Raw genomic sequence first — 20,252 nt, 5'->3', positions numbered from 1 at the left:
CGGCCGGTCTGAGAGGGAAGCAGGAGGCGCGTTATCTGATGGCAGAGCTGATGCAGAGCAGAGCAGATAGGGAAGGGGGAGCGCGGGGGCGGGGAGGGCTGCCAGGGAGCCGGGAACAGCAGCCCGAGGTGCACCTGGTACTGGCCTGCTTTGATAAAAAGTTGATAGGGTCGATAGCGTTGGGCGGCTGCAGTTACACCGCTCTTGTGGCCCCATAGGAAAGCTTTCACCGGGATGGATAAAAATCAATATGCCATCTACTTTGATTTATAGCCAAAAATAATAGGACTTTTATACGGCATGATTGATTTATTTGATGTTAATCATCGGGCTTATCGCCGGCATTAATAATCTGAAATGCCGGTGACGTCACCCCTGGGCGTACTCTCTGGGTGCCCATCGATCGGGCCGCCGTGGTTATCAGCCCCGGGATGTAAAGGCAAACATGTACTTTGCGCACTAATCTGTCCCACTGTCATATGCACATAGGCTTATCGGCAGCATCTCCCACAGCGGTTAATAAAGAAAAATAATTGTTATCAAGTTGCTAGGCAGAGCCCACCCCGAGCCAGGCCCGGGAGCCGTGGCCGCCGGGCCCTGGGAGAGGCGGGAAGGGTGACTGCGCTGCCCGTTCTAATTATTAACCGAGCCGTCATTATTAGTGTTCCTGCTGCTGTTAATCAAAGAGGCCGCAGAGTTCCCAAGCACCCGGAAAAAAATGGCGGCAGCCGTTCTGCCGGTCGCCTCCCCCACCCCCACCCCCGGCTCCCTCCAAAGGCTCAGTCCTCCCTTCTGCCCTGGCACTTAGGAGCTCGCCCTCGGGTGGAGGGCTGGAGGGCCATAAACCCGGAACTGGGATCCCCTGTTGGCAAAAGGGCCCGGCGAAGACCCCCTCTGGGGGTGGGGGCGGGGGCAGGGGAGGAAGGGAGGGATGGTGAGGGAAGGCCGCCCCAAGGCCCCGCGCCCGCCTCGCCCCCGGCTCCGGAGCAGAAAAGTGACTCTGCTTATTCCTCAACAGAAGGAGACGTGCAGGAAAGCCCAGAAGGCCCCAAGGAGCCGGAGGAGCCGGAGCCTGACCGTGGCCCAGGAGAGGCGAGCCCGTGGAATGGGCCAGGTAACCGACCTCCATCCCCCTGCCCACCTGGTGCGGGCGCGCAGCAAGAGCGGGTGTGGGATGGATGGGGACGCGCCGAGAAGACCTTGGTCTCCAAGAGAATTCCTCCAAGCATGGCGGGATCTGAGATCCTCCCTCCCTTTGTAGTCTGATTCTTCCATCTCCACAGCGCTTTCTCGTCCTCTTTTCCTCTGCCGTAGTTTCTTCCCTCCTTACATCTTCTCCTTGATTTTTTTCCCATTTCCTTCTTTTCCACTTTACCTCCTCTTCCCCCCTCCCCACCCCATTCCCCTCTCTCTCTTCCTCCTCCCACCCCATTTCCTCTTCTCCCTCTTCCTCTCCTTTTCTGTAGTTCCGAGGCTTTTAACCTTTTTGTTGTGACCTGGACCCCTTGTCAGTTTGGTGAAACTCAGGACCCCCTTCTCAGAATACTTTTTGAAAAAAATACATTGATTTATTTGAAATAAATAAAATACCTAGATTAGAAAGAAAACCAATTATAATGGGGGGGGGGCGGAGAAGGCAGGTTTTCCCCACTCAAGCTCACAAAGGCCAGAAAACTACTCAGGGACCTTGCTGCACAGTCCAGGTAAAGAGCTTCTGGCCTCGTGTCTCCCTCCTTTCCCTTGCCTCCTCGCCCCTCCCACTCACCCGGCTTCCTCTGTCTGTCTCTTCCTTCCTCTCATACCTGATATTCCCACCCTTGTTCCTACCGCCTTCAGGCAAGATCTTTCTCTCCTTCATTCTCTCTTCCTATCATTCAGTATCCTTTTGTCTCTCTTCCTCGGATTGGGAGTTAGTCTTTCCACCATAGCAAGAGTTAGGTTGACATGTTTTAGATAGTGAAATCTATCTTCTGTGACTTCAGGGAGGTCCATTATAGGAAGGGTCCTGGGAATGATTTTTTAATAGCTTTTTATTTTCAAAATATTTGCAAAAATAGTTTTCAGCATTCACCCTTACAAAGTCTTGTGTTCCAACTTTTTTCTCCCTCCCTTAGATAACAAGGAATCCAGTATATGTTAAACAGAGAATGACCTTCTTGAATCATGTCTCTCTTTCCTAAGACCTAGGATTCAAAGGAAGATACTAGGAGGCAAAAAGTGGGAGAAGGAAAGTCTGTCTGAGTTGTATCCTGAAGTGTAATTAGTGCTGATAAGGAAGGAGAAAAGCTAAGTCTCGGCAAATGCCCCCAGTGGTGGCGTGGCCAGGCCGGGCTGGCTGTCGGGTTGGCTCTCCCTCTACTCTAATGAACGCTTTGGCAGGATGCACAGAGGTCTGCTTTCATTTTGCTGTGTCTGCCTTCCCTTTTTACAAATTTGGGGCCGGAAGGATAGGGAAGGCGGACACTATCGGAGCGAGAAGAAAGGTGGCTGTATGTATACGGTGAAGGGATGGATGGGTGGCTAGAGTTTATGTATTCACTGAATTTTTTCTGAGGACAAAGCCTGGCACTGGGTGCTCTGGAACATACAGAGATGAACAAGGCTTGGTCCCTCCACTCCAGGAATCTGCCATCTGACGGAGGGGGAAAATAAAATGGTTGGGTGACACAAATAACTGCCAGATTGGTACTGTGGAAAGAATGCTAGATTTTTTAAAATCAAAGGATACTTGTTGAAATCCTGGCTCTCCTACTCATTACCTAGAGGATATTGGGCAAGTCACTTAAATATCTGTAGGTTTGCTTTTGCATAAAATATAAAGGTCAGACGGGCGGGGGGGGGGGGGGGGGGCGGCTGCTAAGTTCCTTCTTTGTGAATATGATGAGTGCTATTGAGAGGTACAAATAAAAAGGGAGAACACCTGTCCACCTGGCAGTGATCGAGGAGATGCCTTTTGAGCTAGATTTTGCAGGTGAGGTAGGATTTCCACAGGAGAGAGCATTCTGAAAAAAGAAACACTAAGTAGAGATGAGAGAGCCCAGGGGGGCAGGGGGAGGAAAGAAGGGGTTCTATAAATAATTAGCTCCATTAGTCCTAAATTAGTTAAAAATGTAAAGAAAATAAAAGGAAACGCCTTCAAAGAATGTCTATGAAGAGAGCCACACAGAACATGGAGTGAGGGAGGTTGGACTATACTTAGATTTCTGAATCTATTTTTTTCTTTGTGTCTGTGTCTGGAAGGGAGCTTAGAAAGAGTTCACCAATAGAAGGGTTTGGGCTAGGGTCATTTTTGAAAGAGGCCTTGGAGTCAGATTGGAGAAAAGGAGCAGATGGGTTATTTCACTGCCTGAGGCAGAGACCAAAGCCTAAGTGCTTCTCCTTGTCATGGCTGATGGCCTCTCTTCCCTCTGAGAAAGAGCTGGAGGTATGTGGCTTTGATCAAGGCTGACTTAGGAGAGTAGCTTTGGGCCACTGGAAACCAGGCTTCTGTCTATTGTAGTAGTACTTTAGGAGTTGTGATTATGTCCTTGTGTCACTCACTCAATCAATCGACAAACATGAATGTCGGCTTTGTGCCAGGGGCTGGACCCAGGGAAGTAAGACGGAAATGAAACAGTTGTTGTCTTCATGGTGTTTATACTCCCTCAAGGGAGTTTTGCGAGTCTTAAAGCACTAAATAAGTAATTGCTATTATTAAACATGATGGTCGTCATGAGTGTGAATAATCCCTTCCCTAATGACCAATTCAGATTTAGCTAGACTGGCCCCAGGATGATGGCCACTGTTGAGCCCTGTCCGAGGACAAAGCCTGGCACTGGGTGCTCTGGAACAAACAGGTAGGACCTCCTGAAATGCTTACTTCTCTGCTGTAATCTCGAGGAGCTAAGTTTACCGCCATATACTGACAGAGTAAGGCTTTGTGGAGAAATGTACCCATTTATCAGATAGGAAATATCCAAAACCAATGGAGAAATACTCAAGAGTCAGAATAAGGAGGCCACGAGATAGCCTTATAGATGAGTCTTGAAAAAGACTTCTGGGTTAGGGTCCTCCGAGGAACCCAAGTGTAGCTAGAAACACTTTGGGGGGGCTCCAGTGATAGCTCAGGGCAGTAGCCCCCAAAAGGATCTTGGCGTATTATGAATTCCTGGATTCTCTTATTTATCTGATCACAGAGCTGTAAGATATTTAGTGCAGGCCCTCATATTTTTTCAGATAAGGAAATGGGCCTAGAGGTTAAGTGGCTTGTGAGAGGTCACACAGATAATAAGCTTCAAAGGCAGGACTTGGACCATGTCCTCTGTCTTCTGAGTCAACAGTCGTTGGATTTTGTCATGCTTCCCTCTTGGCTGATGGTGGACAAGGAAGGTGAAAACCATGGTGGGTAGAAAGGGAATAGTGCAAAGTTATTGTAGTCATAATGATTGGTAATAAAAGTAATCAACTTTTTGTACAGCAAAACAACTGTCTGGACATGTATACATATATTACATTTAATTTACTCTAACATATGTAACATGTATTGGTCGACCTGCCATCTGGGGGGAAGGGGGAAAGAGGGGAAAATTAGAACAAAAGGTTTGGCAATTGTCAGTGTTATAGAATTACCCATGGATATATCTGGTAAATAAAAACTATTAATATATACATAAAAGTAATCAATAGCCTTTCCCTAGTACGTTAAGGTTTGCAAATAAACGGTGCTAGCCAACATGTAGTATGGGTTGGAGGCCCATCTTGGTCCCTCTGTCCCCTTGGAGCAGAGGTTCTAGAGCAAGACTGTGAATTCGCTAGGTGATGGGAATCTTGCCTTTCTGGTTGGGCCATCAGACTGAGCGGCACTTTGAGGTGCCCTCTGCAAGGGGGAGCGGCTTCTCCTGACGGGTACCAGGACCGTCCCCCACTGTTCTTGTAAGTGGACACCCCCTGTGTAGTGAGGGTTTTCCTACATCTACAGGGAAAAGCAGCCAGAGTAGGAAGCCCCCTTGTGAGTGCATCATGGGTAAGCTGGTGTTTAGCCCTTCTTCTCCCCTCTCTGCCCCCTTGCCTAGATATTTCCCCAGTGATCCCAAGGCACCTCCCCCCTCCCTTCAATCTTCTCCAGGAAGGGAAACAGGCTCCCGGCATCACTGATAACACTGGCCCTTCCGGGATGGGCTGACAGGAAATCTTAGGCCTCCCAGGCCTAATCAGCCTGTCTCTCTGCTCCCTCCTTCCCTGCTCTCAGACCCCAAGGACCATCATGGGAGGTGGAGGAAGGGAATATAGGCTGACTCAACAAAACCTTCCCAACCGCCAGGCCATTCAGTGACCAGTCTGACAGCCGATGTGTTCCCAGAAGCCTCTGGCCAACCGCTCTTCAGCCCACAGGCCGGCTGGTCATGGTTCAGTTACCTGCCTTAAGCCAACAATCTCAATTACTCTTGGTGAACAGGGCAGGCTGGAGACGTCCCTGAGATATTCTGACCACAGAAGTGGACAGTGAAGGACAAAAAGTTAATAGTCACCAAGAACACTTTACCCTCTTCTCCCCCATTTACCTCCTTCTCAAAAGGCAATGTCCATCTGTCATTCAACAAATATGTATTAAATGACTATTAAGGGCCAGGAACTGTGCTAGTTTCTGGAGATACAAAAATAAAAGTCCCTATTTCCCAAAGAAACACGTTCCTGGCTTCAAAGAGCTTCTATTCTATCCAGAAGAATAGAATAGTCATAAATAAAAATAGTATCAAAGGGGAAGGACTTGGTCTTAACCCTTCCCACTTTATGAACAGTCCCATTGATTCCCTTCCATTGACAGTCTCGTTAAGTCCATCTGATACCCGCTGGGTTTCACTGTTTTGGTACAATGACCAATCGCTCCTCAGGTGGGCAGGCAAGCAGCTCCTGTCTGTCTAGCCCTTGGAAAGTTTATATACTGTTTTTCTAACAGCGCTGTGAAGTAGGTGTGCCATAGTCCCTTTTTAATCGTGAAGGAACAGAAGCTCAGAGGAAGGGGATTTGCCTTGGATTTTCTAGCCAAGGCTGCAGCCATTAATCAGTCCCCTAATAAACTTATATTATGCTCCTTTCATGTACACAACGCCATGCCGCCATGCTCTTCCACAGACAGAAAAAGACTTTTTTCCCTCAAGACATAATCTAGTTGGGAAGGCAAGACTAACATGAAATAATATTGAGGAACGGAAGACGTTCTGTGTAAATGCCTCTTCAGTTGTGTTTTAGGTTGTTAGAAAGTGGCAGGTGTGACTGGTGGAGAGTAGACCCCAAAGCCAAGAAGAGCAAGGTCCAGGTAACACGGCAAGGCATCCCACTGTCGGCGATCTTGGCAGTTCTGTCAGAATATAAGTTTCAGAACAGTTAATGGCCCGTATTGGTGGAGCTCGCCATGCCCATGAAATCGTGACTGGACTCCCCAAAGTGGGGGAAAGATGTATGAATGGTGGAAGAGAGCAGAGGAGATCAGTCTTCAGGGAAGACTTCACGGAGGAGGTGGCCTGACCTGAAGCGTGATGGTGACTAGAATTTGAAGAAGCAGTGAGCACAGAGTGTGCTGGGCAAAAGGGCCAATTGGAAAGGCTCCAGTGTCAAGGCACAGTCTATTTAAAATAGATGTAAATGACACCGGGCCTAATGAGCTGTCACTATCTTGCCAGTATGAGGGGGAGAAGACCCATTTAACTCACTTTCAGGACACTGAGATAAGTACTAATGACATTTTCCTTAAACCCAGACCTAGCCTCAGTGACGCCAGGTATCTCTCTGAGCTGTGACCCTGACCCCTTCCTTCCCTGAGGTCTCGCTTCAGCTGTGCGGCCACACCCCCGGGCTTGGAGGGCTGGTCTGCGGAGGAACCAGTCCATGTGAAAGACTGACCACCTGCTCACTTCTCTGCCCAGGACCTTCCTGTGGCTCCCTGTTCAGAGGGAGTCTGGAAATGCACACCGGGAGGAGCCTGAGTATGGAATTCCCATTTCTCTCTCGAGGTCACGGCGGGGGAGTGAGAGAAACACACAAATATGTGTGGGGTTTTGGGAGGGGGATAGAGGACAGAGGGGCTTTGTTGACTGAGATCAGCAGGGACCAGAGGTGCTCTTTGTTATCAGTGACAAATGCTACAACGATGAGCTGCTGTTTATAGGAGCCGCAGCTTGAGGTCTCTGACCTCAAGTAGTTACTTGGAATCATCAAATGTCAGAGCTTGGAAAAGACCTTAGAGTTCATTTAGTTCAGACCCTGTACTTGACAGATGAAGAAACTGAGGCTTTAGATGTGAAGAGATTTGCCAATGGGCACTAACCAGTGACATACAGACTACCAGTTCTGGGGGCAACCCTCCCCTTTAAAATTTATGATTAAAGTTTTTTATTTTCAAAACATGTGCATAGATAATTTTCAACATCCAACCTTGCAAAAACTTGTGCTCCAAATTTTTCCCTCCCTTACCCCCGTCTCCTCTCCTAGATGGTACTAAGTAATCCCAATATATGTTAAATTTGCAATTTTTCTATACATATTTCTACAGTTATCATGCTGTGCAAAAAAAAATCAGATCAAAAATGGAAAAAATGAAAGAAAATAAAATTCAAGCAACAACAAAAGTGAAATTGCTATGTTGTGGTCCACACTCTTCCCACAATCCTCTCTCTGAATGCAGATGGTTCTCTCTATCATAAGACCATTAGAACTGGCCTGAATCATCTCGCTGTCAAAAAGAGTCACGTCCGTCAGAATTGATCATCATGTAGTATTGTTGTTGAAGTGTATAATGACCTCCTGGTCCTGCTCATTTCACTCAGTATCACTTCATGTAAGTCTCTCCAGGCCTTTCTGAAATCATCCTGCTGGTCATTTCTTACAGAGCAATAATATTCCATAATATTCATATACCACAATTATTCAGCCATTCTCCACTTGATGGGCACCCACTCAGTTTCCAGTTTCTGGCCGCTACAAAGAGGCTGCCACAAACATTCTTGCACATGTGGGTCCCTTTCCCTCTTATGTAGGGCAACCTCTTAGCACTGAGAAGACAGCATGGCAGAATAGAAAAAGAATAACTGGGGTCATTTCCCCCTATCTCCAGGTCCTTTCAGCTCTTTCTAAGAGATATGCTAAGGGATAGAACCAGGACTAGAGTGAGACGTCTTGACTCTCAGGCCTATATTTTGTCTCTTACAACTTTCTTGCCCTGTTCCTTTGGCCAAGTGACTTGACTTAGTTTCCTTATCTGTAAAATAGGGAAATATACCCTACCTCCCTCACAGGGATTGTAAGGATCAAATGAGATCATGGATATGGAAGTTGGGATGTAAGATGCAAATATTTGTCTGCCACCCTGCTAACTTGGAGGAGTAGAAGCTTGATGGAAAAGGAGGGCAGGGTTAGACTAGCTTCCCCCCAACATTCCTAAAGAAAAGTTTTATTTTTCCGGACTCCTGGGAAGGAAAAGATGGCACCTGCTATTGGGTTCTGGGAATCCTCCCCCTTGGGACTCGAGATACTCATTTTACCCCCAGGGCCGGAGTTTTAAGATTGGCAAAGATCCCAGTGGACTCGGCTTGTTTTTTGTTAGAAGGTGGCTCCCCCCTCCCCTGCTTTTTCAGATCAGTAAGGGTTATTTTATTTTATTTTGGGGAGTTATTTGCATTCTTTATGGAAAAGAGATTTTTATTATCGGCTGCTCCCAGCCCATCGCTGTTCTGGTAATTGGAGTGATATTAATTTCTGTGTGGTAGGGAGCTGATGGCAGCCCCGCGATGCCGGTCCGATAGGCTGTTCCTCTCACACTAACCGCGGTGATAGGCGTTCTATCAGCCTTCTTGCAGGCGCTGCACTTATCAGGAATGGGTCTGGCAAAAAACTTTGAGCAGTCTGAATTTTCTTTTTATCTCTCAGGATCCGCTGTATGTCAGCAATGGCAGCTGTGAAGATGTAATATGGAGGGCGGGCGGGGAGGGGAGACGGAGGGGAGCTACAGCCCCCAGAATGCTTTGCCCGAGCCAAGACTCCCAGAACATCCTCTCCTGGGTCTCTGTCCCAGAGACGTGTACGTGGGGGAAGTCGAAGGGGGGAGGGGTCCCTCTCTACCCCCCCTTCCCCTCTGTATTGGCTGGACCCTGCCCGGCGGTGTGATTCCTATCTCTCTCACAGTAACAAACCACTCACTTCGGCATTTCAGCACACGTACACACAGTTCTTAACCTCCCTAATGACTCACTCTGGAGTGAGCCGAATCCGTGACGGGGGGCTTGGCTCCCCCCTCTCCTGCCCTGCGCCCTAGCCGAGTGCCTTGACTTAGTTTCCTTCTGTAAAATAGGGAGATGCGCCCTACGACCTCAGGGGCATACTGCGGGATCAAATGAGAGCATGGGTATGGAAGCACTTTATGAAAGCTGGGATGTAAGATGCAAATATATTGATAATTTTTATTACCAAAAAAAAAGCGAAGCCCTTCCATAATTATTCTATGCACACATCCTGTTTAATTAAAATGGTCCGGTATGAATCTTAGATCGGAAGACACTGAGGTCCTCTCCATATTAAAGGGAGGGGGTGGTTTGGGGTAAAATTGTTTCAGGAGGACTGCTGACTACCAGCCAGATGTCCCTGTTGTCTTCCCAGCTGGCCCTGAACTAAAGCCGAAACGAGCCCGGTGCCGGAGGACCGCGAAACCCAGTTCTATCATATGCTCTTTGACAAGCCATTAGCTCCATGAGGATCTTGACCCCCTTTTCCAATGACCTAGAACATGTTCCGTCTGCCCCACAAAATCTCCTACCTGATCCCGAGCCAAGAGTTTGTAGAAGCTCCAACTCTGAAGTCCTTTAGAAACAATTCGGTCCCACACCCTCATTTGTACCCTTGAGAAGCGCCCGGCTTATGAGGGGAAGTGTCTTGTTCATTTTCAGGGTCTGAGCTTCCTCGTCTCCAGACCCGGTGGGCTCCCGTTGCTCTGTTCTGTCTCCCAGCCTTCGCTCAGCTATCTCTGGGCAGAGCAGAGAGCTCTCGAGTGTCCTGTGCCAGGGGTTATAGGCGTCGAAAAGACAGGCTGGAACCCTAGACGTAGTTTGAAGGCCCGGAGGCCCCTAGAGGTGACATGGGCTTGGGTCATAAAGTGGGAAGTGTGTTCAAATCTCCTCCCTTCCACTTAGGACCATGTGAGCGTGGACGAGGCTCTCCGCCTTTCTTGGGCCGCCTCAGTTTTCTCTGCTGTCACGTGGAGGAGACCTAATGCCCCAGAAGAGGAGCCCCTTAGGTCTCAGGACTGCGCGCTTTGGTCCACAGGGTCACAGAATCAGACGTGGCGGAATGAACAATGGGGGAGGGGGTTGTTAGACGAATGGCCTCAGATCAAAATCTGGGAACTTGTAAGTGGGGTCCTTTAGTTCTCAGTCCAGTCTTCTTCCCGTTGAAATCTTAGGAGGACTCGCCTTCCCAATTGCCCACGCTACAGAAAAAGTTAGGGGACCGTTCAGACTGGCAGAGGCTTGGGGATGGGATGATAGGGCGCAGAGTGTGGAAGCTCCAGGGGTTCGGAGAAGAGAAGCAGCGCTCAGCGCCTGGGAGCACGTCAGGGATAGTGCAATTAAAGAATTCCCTGAAGAAGTCTCATGTGTTCAAATTCTGCATAATTCTGCGCTGTGATTGTATGAAATACGGACGCTGGCTCCAGCTCAGAGTCATATACTGTGACACTGGAGGATTCTCGCTCCTCCTAACCAAGGCTTGCCAGAGCTGGATCCATCACACTGCGTTAGCCCAGACACACGTGCTTCATCTTCCTCCGCTGGGCTTGAGTTCAGGTCTTCCCTGGCTTTTTGAAAGCCTCAGCTAAGTCCTACTGTCTGTAAGAAGCCTTTTCCAGGACTTTTAAAGCTCTTCCCCCCAAGACTACCCTCGCTTTACCCTGCCCGGATCTTTTTTGTACGTAGTTATTTTCATGTGGTCTTCCTCGTTAGACTGTAAGTTTCTTGAAGGCAGGAACTCCTGTGGTAATGGGGTTGGGGGGGAAATGGGGGGAGGGGGATTTTTGTTTTCCCCAGTGCTTACTCAGCAAAGTGCCTGGCACATAGTAGGGCCTCAGTAAATACTGATTGATTATTGATAATTGATTAATGGTAGGAACTCGGTCAATGATGGGAACTCTAATTCTTTCTTTCCTTCCTTCCTTTCTAAGCGGTGTGGGATGGTGGGTAGTGTCTCTGATACTACTTAGCTGTGGGACACTTAACCTTGTGTTCCTTAGGCAACTCCCTAGGCCTTATCTATGGAGCTGGACCGGGAATTCCTCAGTTCCCCACCTTGAGGAACCCCTTCCTTACTCACATACATTTCTCACAATCCTCCTGTGGGAGAAGTAGTACATAAGTGTTATAATTCCCACTTCACAGATGAGAAAACGAAGGCTCAGAGAAATGAAGAGGGCTGTCCAAGGAAACAAAGTTATTGTAGAACCGGAACGTGTACTCAGCGTGCTGCTGACCCCGCTCCACAGGGCTTAGTCCACTCTACCATGCAGGGAGCATTGTCCTCTCTCTTGCGATACGTCCCATCCCACTAACCCCGGGAGCCCTCATCACCACCTTGTTCCTGTCCTCTCAGAAGCCCCAGCCTCTGGTCAAGGTGGCTCAGGGGAAGACCTGTCTTCGGGAACATAGGTCATCTCCCAAGAAAGCGAATGAAATCTCTGCATGAGGCGTGCTTCTCAGGACTCACGATGGCCCCTTTTTCCTAGTAAAATTCGCCCCCAAATTAGAATTCGGATCCTCCATTGTCCCTGGAGTTTGCTCTGAGGAACATGCAGAAAGCCACCTTTGTCACTCTCCCAACGGTGGCAGGACAATCTGTAGGCTCACAGCCCGGCCTCGGGGGTTTTAGAGCTTCATTCCCCTCATTTTCAGCAGTGGTTCCTGCACATCTTCATTGGGATCGGTGGTGAGGGGACACAAGGGGGAAGCCGCCGGGGTGGGAGACAGCAGCCAACATGGCTGCCAAGCAGTGATCTGTATTGTGAGATCTCTAATTGGGGGCAGGGACCATCTTTGGTTTGGTCTTCTTATGTGCATCTGGTACACCGTAGGTGCTTGATAAGTGTTTATGGAATGTCTCTAACTCTGACCTTCCTCCCGCCCTTCAACTCCTCCCTCCTCCCCTCACCACCATCCCCAGCACATACATCAAATTCCAATAAACCCTTCTGCCCACATTAGGTACCAGGAGACTCTTTTTAAACACTGGTAATCCCTAAGGTTTAATTCTTCTGTGCCCTAGTAAATTGTCTTCCTGCACTAGAGATAATGAACTCGGATTTATTCTTCCTCTTCTCACTGGCCTCCCCCTCACATTCATCGGAGGATACCTTTCTTTGGCCCAGGGAGAACCTCCTCCTGGTCCTGTGAGCCCCGCTGAGCCCTGGTCACCGTTCCATTTCTGACCCACAGCCTTGGGTACATTTCCTCTTGAGAGAGGCAGAGGGCACTGGCATAGCCGGGCAACCGTGACTCCGTACTCACCCTGCACTAGGTGCCCTCTCCCCCCTTACTGCTCTGACCCCCTCTTCTAATCTTGATTCCCTGACAGAGCCTCAGCCATCCCCTCTGCCCGTCCTGGGGCCCAGGTGACCAGGGCGGGCAGAGGCAGAGGGGAGGGGCTGTCTCTTGCTCTAGCTATATGAAATGCAAACTGAATTTAAAAGGGGGAGGAAAGGGTGGGAGGGGAGAAGAAAAAGTATTTTTTATCTTTGAAATGACCTTGTTCGCTGGAGGGGGTTGGCTGCTTAAAATTCTGATATGCAAATCACTGATAGCTATAATCTATAATCCTCAACTTGGGAGCATTTAGAGATGGAGCCTGCCACATTTACCTCGTCTTTCTGAGGCGAAATTTTCTGCATATCAAAATGTGCTGGGCCCTTTGACTCCTTCCCAGCCTGGCTCTGTATTTATGAGCCATAAGAAAACTAGAATAAAACAGATCATCCATTTATAATTAAAGGAAAACCTGGGGCTGCGGGGGAGCTGCAGGGAAACCGGGCCCCTGCTCTAGGTCAGGCAGGACTGGGGAGAGAAAAAGGGACCCTGAGTGTCGGCCAGGCTCTGTCCCCGCTTTGCTTGTTCCGGCTGCCTCCCTTCTCGGGGTAAAAGGGAAGGCCGTTGCTAGGAGTTGGGTTCTGTCCGAAGCATCAGAGGCTCTGGGCTGGCCCTTAGGAGAGCCTGCCAAATTCAGGCTCTTGGTCTAGCTTAGGGACCATGGTCCTAACTGCCCCCAGCTCCGGGGCCTTGCGTGTCAAATAAGAATAATAATAATCCCCACCTTACAGACATGTTGTGCAGATGTAAGAATTCGGTACAATATTAATAAAGTCTCTACTGTGTGCCAGGCACGTAGCAGGTGATAAAGGGAAACCCAAATGGCCCCTGACCTCAAGGATCGGGTATTCCAAAAGCCTTGTGTCGGCTTATGTAGTGTAAATGGTTTTCAAATTGCCTAAAACTTTGGGGATACCGGGTGTGTGTGTGTGTGTGTGTGTGTGTGTGTGTGTGTGTGTACACAGGTGAATAAACATATTTTGGGAAGGAAAGGATGTTTAGAACTGAAAAGAAGGGAGGAGGGGATCAGGAAAGACTTCTAGGAGGACATGGCGTCCGGGTTGAGTGATGAAGGAACTCCCAGGAGCAGAGAGGGGGGGGTATATTCCAGGCATGAGGGACAGCCCATGCAAAGGCCTGGAGCAAGGAGACCGTATGTCATACGGCTGGGCATGTAGAACAACGGTTTGGCTCGCAACGTAAAGGGAACGAAGACGAATCCTGGAAAGGTAGCCAGGGAGCCTGATTGTGCAGGGCTTTGAATGCCAGGACAAGGACTTAAAGAAAGCTGAAAAAATACTTTTTCTTGATATCTTTGATTGTTTTTATAACACTTCCTAATATATACTTTTCCTCTCCCCTCCCAGAGAATCATCCTTTATAGCAAAGAATTAAAAAAGAAGGGCTCGACAAGTTTGACAAAATTTATCTGCAAAGCCCCGTGTGGGCATCGCGTTGAATCAGTCGCTTGGTAGTGAGGCTGGATAGCGCTGGGCCGTCTGCACTCTGCAGACCTTAATCCTCCCTGTAACAGGACCAGAGGTTTGCAAACCAGCTACCCAGAGCCAGGGGTCGCCCATGACCAGAGCAGAGCCATTCTCTGCAGTATAGGAGGGCACTGAGCTTCTTTTCTTGGTCTCACGCTCTTAACTTTGGTTTAAAACCATCTTCACTGGTCCTGGCTGGGAAAGAACCCGATGCAAATCATTTCAATTCAAAAAGTATTTATTCAATGCCTACTGTGTGCCAGATACTAACGGATATCAAGAGGGGAGGCAAGCTCAGTGTTCAAGGAGCTTCCATTCTATTTCTTATTTGATAGGTACTTTTCTCCCTCGCCATTTCCGGCCCTCTCCACCCTTTCCCTCGGTCTCAGACTCCAAGAACGAGACAGAAGCAGGCTGGTGACCCTCTCTACTTCTGTCTGGCTGGCTTCTCAGCGTCTCGTTGCCCAGCAGAGGTGCCATGTCAGGCACCGGCCAACACTGCCCGCCCTGAGCGTCCCAAAGACTTGGGGCCATAATTGTAAGTTAGTGCTGGGAACCAAGGCCGGGGCTTCTGAGAGGTTCAATAATTAGCTCGTGTAAGGAGGAGAAGGATGGAGAGAGGAAGACAGAGGACTGATGGGGTTCCAAGGGTTAGGGAGGAAAGTGTCCTTTCTCCCTGTCTTCTCCCCACCTCAAAAAACCCAAAACAAAACAAAAAAAGTGAACTAATGGCCCCAGGACCTTTGGTGTTCGGGATCACTCTAACATTTTCTCCCTTCCTGTTGTTTGGCTTCTGAACTTCCCCTCTGATGGAAAGAATGAGGCTTTGAAAATATCCGCTAGTTTCCTGGCTTGGGGTGGGGGTGAGCTAGAGGGTGTGGAGAAAGGGGAGAGGTGGTTTCCTTGGGGGCGGGGGCTTGGGCTCCCCCAAGGGCCAGATTGTTAAAAGACCCAAGTTTTAGGCTTGGCTGTACCCCTCCTCCAGGCTCTGGAAAGCGTACTAGGACAGGAGGAGCTCAGGGAGCCAGGTTTGAAGGCTAGGGCTGGACTTTTCTCTCCCAGGGCCTCGGTTGCTTCCATCTGTCAAATAAGGAGACTGGGTTAGGGGGGTCTCCGGGGAGCCCCTCCAGCTGGAATTTTGGGTGAAGTGCATCTTTCCGTACGGGGCAGTTATGTAACTGCACAGACATGAAGGTCCTAGTTCCAGTCTTAGTCTCCAACTCTTTCTAGACTGTTGTCAATTTTCTGGCCCTTTTAACTCTGTCCATAAAACAGGGATAGTAATCCTTTGACTATGTGGAACACTGGGTTGTTGTTGTAAAGTGTGAGACCCAGTTAAAATCTAGCCTCAGATACCTGCCAGGTAGTCATTTAACCTCTGCCTGCCTCAGTTGCCTCCTCTATAAAATGGGGACCATAACAGCACCCACCTCCCAGAGATGCTGAGATGAAAACAGGAGGTTTGCAAAGTGCTTTTTGAACGCTGCAATGTAGAGCCAAGGGGCAGAAGGGGCAGTTAGTCTTGCTCCTTTGCCTTAATGTGCCTTTCTTCTTGGGAGAAATTAAACTTAAAGCCAGAGGGGATCCAGTGCAGCACCTTCCTTTTACAAATGAAAGACTGGGGGTGATTTGCCCCGAGTCTCGCAGTTAATAGGGAACACCTGAAGAAAGGGAGACATAGTCAGAGCGTTGTAAACTTTTCCTGCTTTTCAGTCCCTTTTCACCCAGTAGGTGTTCACGGGACCCCAGCTATATGGGTATGTGAAATCGGTACACAAATCAAACATTTAATGATAATGTATCCGAATTCCGTGACCCCTACGTTCAATTATGAGACGCCATCTGGGATCACAAGCCACAGTTTAAGAAGATGGAGCCTGGAGGAGGATAAAGGAGAAAGTCTATTTTATAGGGAACTGCACCACAAGGACTCCTCGTTGGAGCGTGGGGGAGTTTATGCAGAGCCGCTGCTCCTGGGGAGGCCGAGGCTGTACCTTCCTCATCTGTAAAATTAGACACTGGCTCCACAGCCCCTCTCAGCTCTCCATGGAAGGGCCCACGGCTTGGCCGGCTGCCCCAGCTGGACCCCCTCTCAGCTGCATCACAATGAGCCATTTAAAATCAGAAAGAATCATGGAAACCAGCAAAGCCTCCTCCCCTCTCATCATCATTTTCCATTTTGTTTATAGCCTCGTTTCAGCTTTATTAGCTTTGTCTCTGAGCTTCATCCCCATCAAATATTTAAATATATCAGAAGGCCCTGGATCTCTTTAATGCTCTGCCATCTATTTTCCTTGAGTTTTCTGCCGCTTCCTAGGAGCTCAGTAAAGATTACTCACTGTTAATTATAGGCAGAGAGGAGAAAACATGGCCAGGGCAGAAGCTCTTTCGGGAGGTTTATGGTGGAAGGCATTTTTAGAGGTCAGATTGATTCCTGCCTCCCCTCCATCTGTCCCTCCCCTCCCCTTGCCATGCAGGCGGTACTAGGCCCACGAGGCTCCAGAAAGATGAATCGGATCTTTAACCTCTCCTTGACTATAAATCATCCTGTGGTGGCAGCCTGCAGTACGGGGGACAAGCTTCTTCTTCTTGGCCCCCTGGGAGTCCTGAAGGAGGCCAGGGCTTCATGAATCTTGTGGAAAGAAAGGAAGGGAGAGAGAAGAAAAAGGGGAGGGAGGGAGAAAAGGAAGGAAGGAAGCATTCATATACGTGTTAGGCACCGTGAACAATGCTTTTTAACAAATATGATCTCCTTAATGTTCACAACAACTCCAGGAGACAGATGCTATTGTAATTCCTGTTTTATAGTTGAGGAAACTGAGGCAGACTAATTCAGCCTCTTGTCCGACTGCCACACATAGTAAGTGTCTTCTAGATTGCAGCCTATCCACTGCATCACCTAGCTGCCCGGAGAGCAGAACACTAGGCATCGAATCCCGCCTCTCCTGTGTCCTATTTGTGCATCTTTCTGCACATCAGCTACCTTTTTTGTAAGATTCAGTTCAATTCCCTTTAACCTCTGAACCTCCCATGCTTCCCCTCTGAGAGTATCTCCAGTTTATCCCAACAGGTGTCTCCCCCACTAGACTGTATGCCCTTTGAGGGTAGCCTGTTGCCAGTGCTTCGTACAGTGCCTGGCCCGGAGCTGATAATTAGCAAATGCCCACGGTCCACTGTGCTGGGTGTTCTCTCTCATTAGAACACAAGTTCCTTGATTTTTGTCTTAATATCTCCATTAAGTGCCTGGAACATAGTAGGTGATTTAAAAATGCTTAGTGATTGATCACTTGATTGATAGTATAATCCAAGGTCAGGTGGCCAGCACGTGGCCAGGGTAGGATTTGTACTTAAGACTGAACAACACAAGCTTCTGGCTCCAAATCCACCTGTTTTTCACACTGCCTCCTCTGGCTAATCTTAAAGTGCTACATAAGTGCTAGCTATGGCTATTATTAGTACAGTGCAAGGGCTGTTATTTTCATTTTATAGATGAATAGACTGAACCTCCCACAGATGAGGCAGCTTGTTGAAAGGGTCCGTCAGGATCAAACTTTTCAGGACTTGAAGAGGCTTTCATGATCATGCTGGGAGCCCCTTCATTTTATGGGTAAGGAAACTAAGGTTTAGGAGGAGGAAATTATATATCTAGAATCCAACCCATTGTATATACCTCCCTGTCTCTGGTTATAGATTAGAAGGGACTTAGAGAAGTAAACAGAGGTTGTCTTTGCTAGCCTCCCTCTAGAACCGGAATCTATTCTCTTTGTATGATCCCTGACAGAGATTTCCACTGATGGGGAACTTCCTTGGGACTGCTATATGAGGGAGAATGGATGAAGTAGTAGATGAGATCAGTTAAAGATCCCGGTGGAGAGGAAGGGGGTGTTCATTTCTGAGCCTACTTTTAAAAATATAGCTTGGTTTAGTCAGAGTCCGCATGGAAGGCTGAGAGAGCCAAAGTGGGAGGTACAAAGGAGATGGAGAGGATGCCTCAAACTTGTTTTTATGCTGCAAATCGATGGTTCCCAACTCTTTTTTTCACCCTGCAACCCCTTTCAACAGTGATGAAAAAGTGTTAATTAACTCCCAGGGTAATTTAGTACACATAATACTCTGCAATTACTTACTCCTTAAGGCTCCATTAAAGAAATTTTAGCACCAGTCTATGGGGCCATCATCACAAGCCCCCAGGGGCTCACAAACCACTAAATGGGAGCCACCGCTGTCCACAATTTGGCTTCTAAAAGCATTCATCTTCATTCCTTTTAAAGGATGGCTCAGCAAATTCACCATTTCATGGACAGGCCTCAGTTTCTCTTCTGCTTTGTGTAAGGAAACGTTTATTTTGTTGGCCATTAAGTTCATAGTTAAATTTTTTTTTGATCAATTAAAAAAAAAGAATAGTGTCTTGGAATCAGAAGATCATCTTTATTTCCAAGCCTGCCCCTGGCTCTGAGTATGATGTTGAGCAAGGGTTTCCTTATCTGGCCAATAAAGAGAGCTTTAATTGTCCGCTTGGTCTGGCTCTCAGTCTTGGGTCAGAATAATCATCTTAAATTACAGATCTTACCATGTTACATTCTTCCTCAAAAGGCTTCGATGGCTCCCCAGTGCTTCCAGGGTGAGATACAAACTTCTCATCCTTATTCTGGCATTCGGAGCTCCCCCAACCCCCCTCCATCCCCTCTCTCCATTCCGTGTCCTCCCCCCCTTTCTTTCCCCAACATGTAGCTTCCACTCATCTTTCTAGACATTTCATTCTGGTTTTCCTTGTAGGTTCTGGGTTCCAGCCAGAGGGACTAATTCACCGGTTTCCAATCTTGGTATTCCATATCGCAGAAACGGGCCTTCTTTGGGCCTAGGATATACTGCCTGCCTGCCTTTTCCTCCCCCTTCTTAGACGGCCTAGCTTTCCTGATTAGCTGACTGTTAAAGCTCTCCCCTCTCCCCCAGCTGTTCTTGTATGCTCTGGGCACCCCTTTTGGGGAGCTGCTTGTTTTTATTCCCCTTTATAGATAAGGCAGCTGTAGTCACACAGTAGGTACCCGGCTCATAGTCAGTACACTTGCAGAGGCCTTTAACTTAAAGTCTACCTATTTTACTACAAAATCATCCTAATCTCCCACCTCAGACAAGGGGAAGAATCACAAGCTGATGGGCCGCAGTGGGTTCTAAAACCGGGAGAATTGTCAAGATAAAACTTCTCAGAGGGCAGCGTGATGATATAATAAATAAGGCACAGGACTTGGGGTCAGAAGCATGTGGCTTCCATTCCAGCCTCGGGACCTCACCAGCTGTGTGACCCTGGGGCAAGTGGTGACCCCGTCTGCCTCAATTTCCTTATCTGTAAAATGGGGGTCGGAATAACAGCACCTGCTTCTCAGGGTTGATATAAGGGTCAAATGAGATGATAATCATAAAGCATAGAGCACGCCGCCTGGCATAGGGTAAGTACTGTATAAATGTTAATTATCATCATCATCATTATTATTTCGGCACCCCAGCCAGGTTCTGCTAATATTACACAGCCCGGGGTCCCCTGGGTAGGTCTGCCTGAGGCCATGGGTCTAATCCGTGGGACTTCAGCAAAGTCTCCCAGCAGGGTGGGTGTTAAGTGTAATTATAAAGAAATTATTCTTTTTTGGCCTGGTGGCTGCTTAGCCCTGCTGAGGATTCCAGGAGACCTTTCTTCCTGGGCTAATCTTGGAATCCCTTCCCCCAGGGCAATCATAATGAACCACTTTGGCCATCACATCCCGCCATGTCTTAGGTGGAGGAGTTTTACTCCCCTCCTTGACCTGCCACTTGTCACGTGAACATCTCGGGTCAAAGTGGCCAAGATCTGAGTTGGCGATTGGCCCTGTTCCTCTTGACAGAAGTAGGGGGACGTTCCCTCTACTTCAGGCCTGGCCCTGTTGGCTCTCACATTGTCCAGGGCCCTGCCTGGTTCAATTAGAATGAATGAAAACTCTGGGCTTCTTCTTCCTCAGTTGTGTGTGTGTAATTTTTTTTATCTGTGCTGTGACTCCTGTCTGACTAATCTCCGGCAGCCTGAAGTTTCTGTGAAAACCTCAAGGTTTATTATCGGGGACAGCAGGGCAGTCTGAGGCAGGACGGCTTGTTCTGATGGACAGGCCTGGGAGAGATCTCTCCGATTACTCCTCCTGGGGTG

The 20,252-nt window shown here is 48.4% G+C and overlaps 1 protein-coding gene across 2 annotated transcripts in view; it reads left to right on the top strand.

Annotated features, from left to right (window-relative positions):
* The window catches only part of ZFPM1 (zinc finger protein, FOG family member 1), a 177,607-nt gene that overhangs the window by 80,281 nt on the left and 77,074 nt on the right, over positions 1-20,252 (top strand). For both annotated transcript variants that reach the window (XM_074286229.1, XM_074286227.1), the window contains one exon: positions 1,019-1,114. In XM_074286229.1, the coding sequence (XP_074142330.1) occupies positions 1,019-1,114 (96 nt within the window). The remainder of the gene's footprint in view (positions 1-1,018; positions 1,115-20,252) is intronic.

The sequence above is a fragment of the Sminthopsis crassicaudata genome, chromosome 2 (assembly GCF_048593235.1).
Source record: "Sminthopsis crassicaudata isolate SCR6 chromosome 2, ASM4859323v1, whole genome shotgun sequence".
Taxonomy (NCBI): domain Eukaryota; kingdom Metazoa; phylum Chordata; class Mammalia; order Dasyuromorphia; family Dasyuridae; genus Sminthopsis; species Sminthopsis crassicaudata.
Note: the sequence above shows the minus strand (reverse complement) of the source record. Positions and strands in the feature narration are given on the sequence as shown.